General features: G+C 37.3%; 1 protein-coding gene and 1 long non-coding RNA gene across 2 annotated transcripts; both read left to right on the top strand.

Annotated features, from left to right (window-relative positions):
• Positions 1 to 479: 479 nt before the first annotated feature.
• Positions 480 to 9179, top strand: LOC137025025 (oocyte zinc finger protein XlCOF6-like). The gene is made up of 3 exons (XM_067393038.1): positions 480 to 695; positions 7636 to 7876; positions 7961 to 9179. The coding sequence occupies exons 1-3, from the start codon at positions 524 to 526 to the stop codon at positions 8580 to 8582; spliced, it is 1035 nt and encodes a 344-aa protein (XP_067249139.1). The 5' UTR covers positions 480 to 523; the 3' UTR covers positions 8583 to 9179.
• On the top strand, positions 820 to 4818 carry LOC137025053 (uncharacterized). The gene is made up of 3 exons (XR_010895821.1): positions 820 to 1211; positions 2439 to 2572; positions 2969 to 4818. It is a non-coding gene; the product is annotated as an uncharacterized lncRNA (long non-coding RNA).
• Positions 9180 to 10148: the final 969 nt, after the last annotated feature.

Raw genomic sequence — 10148 nt, 5'->3', positions numbered from 1 at the left:
TTGGTGGCTTGATGTCATAAGGCTGCGCCGCACTCCAGTGTGATTCGGCTGAGGAAAGGTTTGTGTTTTAAGCAGTTTCAGTGTTTAAATCAATACAAAGCATTCAGTCTATTTTATAGTTTTACAAGTGGTGTAAAATAAATTAAATACTTTTGAATGTCGCATTGCAATGCATTAATTAAACATTATTTTTTAAATTTAAATATATATTTTTTAACATCATTACTAGATAAGTAAAATTACAAAATATATTAGTAACATGTCATTTTAGTTATCTAGTAAAAGCATCTAGATTTTTTTTTTTTTTTTAAAAAGAAGAAAAAAAAAGAAATAGCTATTTGGACTGGGAACAAGCCAGAAAAAAAAATTCTAAGAAAAGCACTTTTATTTCTTTCTTTCTTTGCAGTGTAATAACTGATTGAGATGCACCTAGAGATTTATTTTTCTTTCTGTTGATCATTCTCTAAACACACAGAAAAACTCCTGGTGAAGCAACCAAGAGCCATGTGACACTATTATAAAGATGGCGTTCATTAAAGAGGAGAGTGAAGACATGAAAGTTGAAGAAACATTCAGAGTGAGTTATGAAGATACTGAAGAACAAACCCAGATGGCATTTGTTAAAGAGGAGAATGAAGGCATAAGGATTGAAGAAGTATTCAGTTTGAAACAAGAAGATACTGAGGAACAAACAGGTTGGTTTCATTCTCACATCTGAACTCATTTGATCCTTAAATTGTCCAGCTCTACAGAAATGTATGATATTTTTGAAGAATGTCATATGAGTGTCCTGACTTTTTTTAGTCATGTGATCTCAACATGTCAAACAAAACCAGTGTTCTTCTTGAAGTAGCAATATACTGTTATTGAACATCTGATGCCGTCCACACTGCTAAGAGCAGCGTTTAGATGAATATGTTTTGTGCACTTTCCTCTAAACCCTTTATCGGGCGAAGAACCATATTTGCTAACTTAATCGAACATTCACAATCGTGTTCACATGCCTCTCTGTGAGATTGTATAAGCACATGGATATCTCTCAGCCAATCAACAGATATCAGTCTGCGTCACAGATAGTGACATCATTGCATCTGACCAGTCCGGAGTTGCCCAGAGTGTTTCAAACTTCAGCGTCATTCCAGGATTTGAAGTACAGATTTACATGCCTACCTGCTGCCACAAATACTGAAATAACATCGAAATGAACAATGGTAAGATTATGAAACTCGCACATTTTATTGTTGAATAGTTGTGATGGATGTTTCTAGAATTAGTGAATGTTGTGGCATGAAATATGGCATGATCATATTTGTTCAGGTAGTGCAAGTGACAGCATGTCCATTTTTAGACATACACCTGATGCATCTATTGAGCCATATAAAAAAAAAAAAAAATATATATATATATATATATATATAAAATATACATACAGCTATGGAAAATTTAAGAGACCACTTAACATTGATTTCTGAACTTGGAGTGGTCTCTTATTTTTTCCATAGCTGTATATATATATATATATATATATTATATATATATATAATATAATTTTTTTTTTTTCCAAAATAATGCATTATAACAGGACAATAGTATTTAATAGTGTTGCCACAGGTTTGTATAAAAAATTTTCTGTGATCCAGTGGGAAACTTAAAACTGACCAAACTAACACATTTCACTATTTATGGCTTGATCATTTCAATAAATGGTTTATGATCTTATAACAGTTTTTAATATACTTAAATAGCAAATATTGGTGTTTATTTTTACTGTGAGCCTCATTACTTCTAAAATGAGAGGTACCACCAGTACTTATAGTGCTATTTGTTACGAACTCATGATGTCTAGGGGTTATTGAGAACGTAACAAAAATAAAAATGTGTTTTAAATAAATGAATGAATGAGAAATCTCCTTTTCCTCTGTCCCAGCTCTTTTCACTTTTTCAATTGATAATTCTCATAAAGGTTTACACAAACCCTCTATTTAACACCATAATATAAAAGAACACCGAACCAAAAATATACTTAAATTTGTTTTATTGTTCAGGGCTTAACAAAAGCCAATGAATATAAATTACATACAAATGTCAGGATAAATAAACTTAAGTAACCAAGGTGTCAGGAGAGAGCAAATGCCAAAAACAACAAACAAAACAAAGTCTTATTTAAGGTTTTAACAAAGTAACTTCCCTGCCCAAAATAAAATAAAATTAAAGACAATAATCTTACCTCTCTCCCTGACTAAAGAAAAACAGGTGAAAAATTTAGAAGGGGAATAAACCCAAATAAATCGGCACCCATCTCCCTACATAGGTTGATAGAGCCAGACTCACATGTCTCAACAGTAATATCATTGTAAAAACACTTTAGGTTTACATTTCACAAATTGCTTAATAGCAAATAAAACAATAACGTTGTCTCTCTGTGGCACGCTGTGTAGCAGGTAAGCCACGCTGCCACTAATTGGAATCAGCTGCAGATGATTTGGAGCGCTGCTTAGCAGAGAGAGAAAAAGAGGGGAAGAGAAAGAAAGGAAGGAGAGAACACGAAAACATATCAATTACGTAATGGAAGGTAACATTTTTCACTTAATGCATTATAATGTAGAACAATAGTACTCAATATTACATTGGATGTTGCCACAGGTTTGTATAACATTATATATTGATCCAGAGGGAAAACATTTATCAATCCATAAATATTAAAATATGTTTAACTTATAAAAGTTTTAGTATAATTATTACTACTAATACAGTTAATATTGTCGTAGCATATATTGGTGTTTTATATTTACTATGTGTCTTATTACTGCTAATGTAAGTGGTAATACCAGTTCTTAGTGCTATTTTTCACTTCTTGTTATACATTTACAATATTTATGTCAATATTCTTTTTCATATTCTGTTTTCCTTCACAAATAACTCAAAGTGGGCTTGAAATTGACTTAAAAACTTCACTTTTCTTTTGCAGCTGTCTACTTGGTTCTTCTATGGAAAGACGCCAATGATGTGGCAGACCCTGATTTCATCCCACCCACCCACAATCTGGACACTCCATGCCCAACTGCCAAGAGGAAGTGTATGCGGCCTGCAGTGGAGGAACTCGAGGACGACTACTATGACGGTAACGATGACTACCACTACGAAGACAACAACGATGCTGAGAACGAGGACAAAGACCACCCAGCACCCCACGCCAAGGGGCCCACCAAGAATGGGAAGCCAGCAACCAACAACCTGGGAGAAGGTTGACCTGGATAACCAAGCCCTGCCCAATACCAGCACTTTCCCCCTGACTAAATTGATACTCCATGATTACTTCACCAGGCACGTCAGCCCCCATGTCAAGCATATAACTTACCAATCCAACTTGTGACCCAGAAGAATGTCAACACCTCCTTCACCACTACTGAAGATGAGATGATGACCTTTGTGGCTATCCTGCTCTACATGAGATTTCTGAGCTTCCCTCCATTGATGATGACTGGGCAATGGAGACCAGGGTCCCTCAAGTTGCAAACCTCATGTCATCTAAGGGCTTCAGGTGGATGAGAAGGCTTGTCTACTTTACTGACAACACCCAGATCCCTGGCACCACTGACAGATTCTTCAAAGTCCGGCCACTGTTCAGCCTCCTGGTTACTGCCTTCAGGAGTGAGCCACAGACCCCCAAGCAGTCTGTGGATGAGGTTATGGTTGCCTATGAAGGCAATAAATCAAAAACAAGCCAGACAAATGGGGATTTAAGTTGTTTGCCAGGGCTTCTGAGGATGGCTTTATTCATGACCTGGTGCAATGCTATGCTGGAGGCCCATGGTGTCTCCATGAAGTCTGAACAACAAGCAATGGGTGTCACCATGGGTCTCCGTCCTGGCCAGCACCATGTCCTCATCCATCACCACCCCTATCTTTGCAGACAACTTCTTCACCAGCCTGGAGATAGTGCGGTACCTCAAAGACAAGAACTGCTGGTACACGGGGACAGCCAGGGACAATAGAATAGGCAAGCCTCCATTGAAATCCATCAAGGATACGGAGAAAAAGGCTGTGCCTCATGGTATGCATGACTGCTTCACTAGTGATGATGGGATCCTGGCCCTCAGGTGGAAGGACAACAAGGTCGTCACTCTGCTGTCAACAGATCTGGGGGTGCTATAATCAAGAGCTACAATGCCAACATGGGGGGCACTGACAAGAGTGACATGCTGGTCCACCTCTACCGCATCCCTATGAAATCCAAGAGGTGTTACATGTGGATGTTTGCATACGTAATAGATGTCAGTCTCACGAATGCCTGGATCATGTACAGACGGGACAGCAAGGCTCTTCTTGTGGATGGCCTGTCATTGAAGAACTTCTGGATCCAGGTGTTCAGGGCTTGCAGCAGCCAGAGGCAAGTCATGTCTCGCCCCAGAAGGAACTCATCATTTCCAATGCGCCCCCAGCACATCTGATGATGTCCCCAAGCCTGTTCTGGGACACCGCAGCCACACCCTGGATGCTTCTGAGCAGTTTGACATGACTCTGTTCCATGCCCCCATCTACACCAACTGCAAGAACTGCAGCAGGAAGGGGACAATATTCAGGTCAAATGTTCTCTGCAGGGTCTGTAAGATCCACCTGTGCCTCAATGCTGATCGCAGCTGCTTTATCAAGTACCATGAAGCTGTTGCCTAAGTGACTAGAATTGAATTGACACTTGAAAAAGAAAAAAATGTTCCTAAATAAATATTCTATTAAGTTATGTTTTAATACATTTTTAAAATATTTTATGTCTTATATTTTGTATATATTCACTTTTTGCAAAACAAATTACCTGGTGTGTCGAAGTAGTTGCAATGTTCATAAAATAAATAAAAAAAATTTTGCTAAACAAATATTCTATGAAGTTTATATATGTTTCATGTAAATATTTATATTTTATATATGTGTCTTATATTTTAAATATACACACATACTCAGAAAAAAATTACCATAGACTGGCGAGGAACCATATATGGCAACTTCATTGACCTTGATTTGCAACATAAAAATATATTTTTTAAAGTCACAAAAGTTCAAAAGTCTCGTAATAACTTCATCTAATTTGTAAATCACACAAGGTCCCCAGATAATAACACTTCAAGGCCACATTTTGAAATGGCCCGTTTATATCCATCCTAAATCAAAAGTTCAACGTTTTTGATAATTATTTATCTAGAGCAGTGGTGCCCAAACCTACTCCTGGGGCCTCATTTATAAAACTTTGCGTAGATTTCATCCTAAAAGTGTACGTACGCGCAAAAGCTAGATTCTGCGTACGCATAAAAAAAAATCTGATTTATAAAACCATGCGTACGCCAGATCCTGCGCACAAATCCCTTTATAAATCCCAGTCAGCGGAAGATTGTGTGTACGTGCATCTCCACACTGTCTCCTCCCCGAAATCACCATATATGGAGCTTACGACGCCTAGTTTTACTATGCATAACCTCATCTGCATATCATTTCCATACACGTTCCCATCCACGTGACATCCACGGTTAACACCGTCAAAGGTACAAGACATTGGAAAATATTAGATATGGACTATAAATGCAATTTGTGCCACACATTATGTTGATAAAGATCATCCAATATCCTCTTTGTTTTAGAGTAAATATATCAAAATATCCATAAAAACAAAATTGTATAAAATACTTCAGATAAAGGTTTTAGAATAGAGATGATTCATTCATTTCCACTGGCCAGATAGTATTTGAATAGTTTTAAACAATTCAAATCAAATTTATGCAGTTTTGCTGATAAGGTGAACATATCTTTTAGGAAGTTTATAGGCTATTATTTATAGGCACTTATTTATTGCAGTGTAAAATTGTCTGAAACAGCGTGTCACTGACAAAAGTATTTTTAAAAGAAAACATGCAAATCTTACCGTTTTCCTCAAATGATATCCTTCAAATGGTAATTATTTGAAGATCCTTCACACGAACACCTCCTGCAGCTGTGGTTGTACAGTAAGATATTATTGGTTATCATTCGACCACCGAATTCAGCAGTGTCTTCCAATATCACTGATCATCATTCTCGAAAAAATATTTTGTCATAACATCTGCAGTGTGGTTTAAAGAGGAATTATTGTGCTTCCAGCGCTCCTCGCTGTCATTAAAACAGCGTGTCACTGGAAAAGTGATCGAAAGCAGCACATCTACTATCTCAGTTCATATCACTTTTGTCTCCCCTGGGGGGAGCATCCATTATGATGATATGTTATATACGCACATACCTTTTTATAGCCCATTCATTAAAAAAAAAAAAAATAGTAAATTCAAAGTATTGGCACCTGGTTAAGAATGCTGATAACGATAATTCAGGTTGATGCAATTTGATTTATTGGGTGATGTAAAAGGATAAATTAGAAGTTTTTCATTTTAAATAGTTATTGCTATTTGGGCCAGTTGGTGTCGCCAAAACACATACTCTTCTAAAAGAGTGCGTACGCACGGTCAAGAGCATCCTTACGGTGCGCACTTATTTACGCCAAGTTTATTTTTATAAATCCCGATATGTGCGTGGAAAAATGCGTACGCATATTTCTATGCCCATTTTGTGCGTACGCAACGTTTATACATCAGGCCCCTAGAGAGCCACCATCCTGCAGATTTCAGCTCCAACCCTAACCAAACACACCTGAATCAGCTAATCAAGAAGCCCCGATTTGCTTGATAATTACAGACAGGTGTGCTGGAGCAGGAATGTACACCCCTGATCTGAGCAGAGGTTCCCAACCATTCCTGGATGCCCCCCAACACTGCATGTTTTCTTAAAGGGTTAGTTCACCAAAAAAATGAGAATAATGTCATTTATTACTCACCCTCATGCCGTTATTAAGATATTAAAGATATTAGAAATTAAGATATTTTTGTTGAAATCCGATGGCTCCGTGAGGTCTGCATAGCCAGCAATGACATTTCCTCTCTCAAGATCCATTAATGTACTAAAACATATTTAAATCAGTTCATGTGAGTACAGTGGTTCAATATTAATATTATAAAGTGACAAGAATATTTTTGGTGCGCCAAAAAAAACAGAATAATGACTTATATAGTGATGGCCGATTTCAAAACACTGCTTCATGAAGCTTCGGAGTGAGATTTCACCAGGATGGTGAAATTGTAGCCTCTCTTGATCAGGATTTTAATAAAGTTGTCCGATCACTGCCAGCCAAATACAGTCTTATTGCTGCTGGATCTATTCATGATCAGTTGTTCTGTTTCATAGTCAATGCAGAGAAGAGGTATATGATTTTATCCATAGACAACAATTTAACCACCACTTTCAAGTTGAAGAAAGGTACTAAAGACATTGTTAAAAAAGTCAACGTGATTTAGTTTTATGAATCGACAAGTATACTTTTTGTCTGCAAAAATTAAAAAATAAAATCATCTTGCAAAGTTTAGCTCCATCCTCAATTAAACACACCGGAACCAGCTAATAAATGTCTTCAAATGTCAACTCCAGGAGATGGTTTGGACATCCCTAGTATAGAATCTAATATGTTGTTGCATTACATATTTACATTTTTTGTTGTTGGTTGCCTTTTGTGATTAAACTGGGTTTAATTTTTTTGTTGTTGTTTTTTTTTTTTTTTTATCTTAGATCTAATGACGCTGAAAGAGGAGAGGAAATTACTCAATGCAGAGAAAGATCAATATGAGAATCTTCATGATTTAATACCTGGAGAAAAATCTTTTAGTTGCTCACAAACTGAAAAGACTTCCACACAAAAAAAAGCTCAAAAGTCAGTAACTAGAAGTTATTTCACTTGCATTCATTGTGGAAAATGTTTCAATCAACAAGGAAGCCTTAAAGTCCACATGAGAATTCACACTGGAGAGAAGCCTAACGGATCCCCTCAGTGTGAAAAGAGTTGCAGTCAAGATGGAAGCCTTAAATTTCATATGAGAGTTAACACTGGAAAGAGTCCCTTCACATGCCAACAATGTGGAAAGAGTTTCACTCTTAAAAATGGTCTTAAAAGGCACATGAGAATTCACACTAATGATAAGCCTTACACTTGCCAACAATGTGGAAACAGTTTCACCCTTAAAAGTAGTCTTAACAGGCACATGATAATTCACACTGGAGAGAAGCCTTACACCTGCCAACAGTGTGGAAGAAATTTCATCAGTAAAGGACACCTTAATTACCACATGAACGTTCACACTGGAGAGAACCTGTTCACTTGCCAACAGTGTGGAAAGTGTGTCAGTCATGAATCAAGCCTTAAGAGGCACATGAACGTTCACATTGGCAAGAGCTCTTTCACTTGTCAACAGTGTGGAAAGAGTTTCAGGCATAAATCAAGCCTTAAAATGCACATGAGTATTCACACTGGAGAGAGCTTTATAACTTGCCAACGGTGTGGAAAGAGTTTCCGTCGAATATCTAGCCTTAACAGGCACATGAAAGTTCACATTGGAGAGAGAGCTTTCGTTTGCAAACAGTGTGGAGTAAGTTTTACTCAAAAAGGAAGCCTGAACAGGCACATGAGAAATCACACAGGAGAGAAGCCTTACACGTGTCCTCAGTGTGGAAAGTTTTAATCGTCATGGAAACCTTAAAGACCATATGAGAGTTCACACTGGAGAAAAGCCTTAAGGCCTGTACACACCGGGACAAATGTCGCATGCGTTTTGTTAATTACCCAAGCGATTTTTACTGCCAATGCGTCGAGTGAATGTGCAAATTCACTCCCCGACAGTATATGCACTTGTGCTGATCACAATGAAGGTAGTGCAAGTGAACGGTAGAGCAAATAAGCATATTTATGAAATATACATTCTCAACTATATTTCTTGAATGTAAAAGAAAAAAAACAAACAGTAAAAATGCAGAAATAATACACATCTATTAGTGTGGCCAAGAACTGGCAGAGCACCCATCATGCGTCTCAATCAGCTCCCTAGATCAGTAGTCAGGGCACTGATCAGGGAGTCGGCCACATTCATTTACACGGTATACTGATACACGACCTAGGAAGCTAGGGAGGTGTTTGAGATGCAGAGATAGTTTGTAGGGTACTTCCTCGTCTACTTACTTCCTTTTCGTCGTCTTGGTATCAATGTGTGCTCGGCAAGAACGTTTTGTGCTTGAGCGCCACCAAGTCTTGTTTTACTGTAACTTCAGCAGTGCCAATCTCATTTGTCTGCCAGTTTTTAACACGGCACGTCAAACCAAAAAAAACTAACCCGAGGCGTTTTTTTTTTTTAAAAATTACACTTTTACGCCTGCCGTTTTTCACATAGTTGTCTCACATTGGTGCCCTTTGTTTAGTCACAAGGCGTTAAACATCGGCGTTAATCGTGCGCGATATTTGTCCCGGTGTGTACAAGCCTTTACACATGCACAAAGTGTGGAAAGAGTTTCACTCAAAAAACACACCTTGAAGTCCACACAAGGATTCACTCGAAAGAGAACTTTTAGTAAAGTAAGTAAATCTTGAGGTTCACATGAACTGGATACACTGGTATCTGAACTTAATCAACAATAAACTGAATAACTACATTGCTGTCTTTTGTAGAACTGTTTACAGTTGACTTGACCTTGTTTTAAATTGATGAATGTTATACTGTTATAGATCTTAACTGACTTGAGCTAAATAAATGATTTCATTGTCTTTTAGAGCTGTTTTACAGCAAAATTTGAACTGTCTCCATAGTTAAAGTCCACTGTACAATTTTAACCACAATTTAGTAGGGGTGTGACAAGACGGGTATCTCACGAGACGAAACGAGACTCGAGATTGAGTTCACGAGACGAGACGAGACAAGATTTTTACACGCTATTTTTAAGAAATCCTTAATGGTGAAATACATGACTAGAAAAAATATTCTGCATGTGTATTTAAATGTTTTAACTAATCATCTGATAATGAATGTCATTCAGTTCTACTTTCTGAATATGAATTATCATATGCATTAAAAGACAACAATACTCAAGTACTGTAAAAGGTTTTGCCATTAACTCAACTGACTGACTTCTCTTCTGTATTTCAGTCTCTTCAGACCTTACTGTACATGATTTATGAGCTTCTACAACTTTTGACCTCCTAACTGAACTCCTTTCCACAAACTGATCATAGAAATAAAAACAGTATAAATAAAAATGGT

The sequence above is a fragment of the Chanodichthys erythropterus genome, chromosome 8, assembly GCF_024489055.1.
Source record: "Chanodichthys erythropterus isolate Z2021 chromosome 8, ASM2448905v1, whole genome shotgun sequence".
NCBI classification, from domain to species: Eukaryota; Metazoa; Chordata; class Actinopteri; order Cypriniformes; family Xenocyprididae; genus Chanodichthys; species Chanodichthys erythropterus.
This window is presented reverse-complemented; position numbering and strand designations above follow the sequence as displayed.

What these genes read in the sequence shown, in the direction of transcription:
- LOC137025025 (XM_067393038.1), top strand. Translation starts at nt 524, where the DNA reads ATGGCGTTCATTAAAGAGGAGAGTGAAGACATGAAAGTTGAAGAAACA. An exon ending in AGATACTGAGGAACAAACAG is followed by an intron (nt 696 to 7,635) that starts GTTGGTTTCATT and finishes TTTTTATCTTAG; the next exon opens with ATCTAATGACGCTGAAAGAG. An exon ending in AGAATTCACACTGGAGAGAA is followed by an intron (nt 7,877 to 7,960) that starts GCCTAACGGATC and finishes CACTGGAAAGAG; the next exon opens with TCCCTTCACATGCCAACAAT.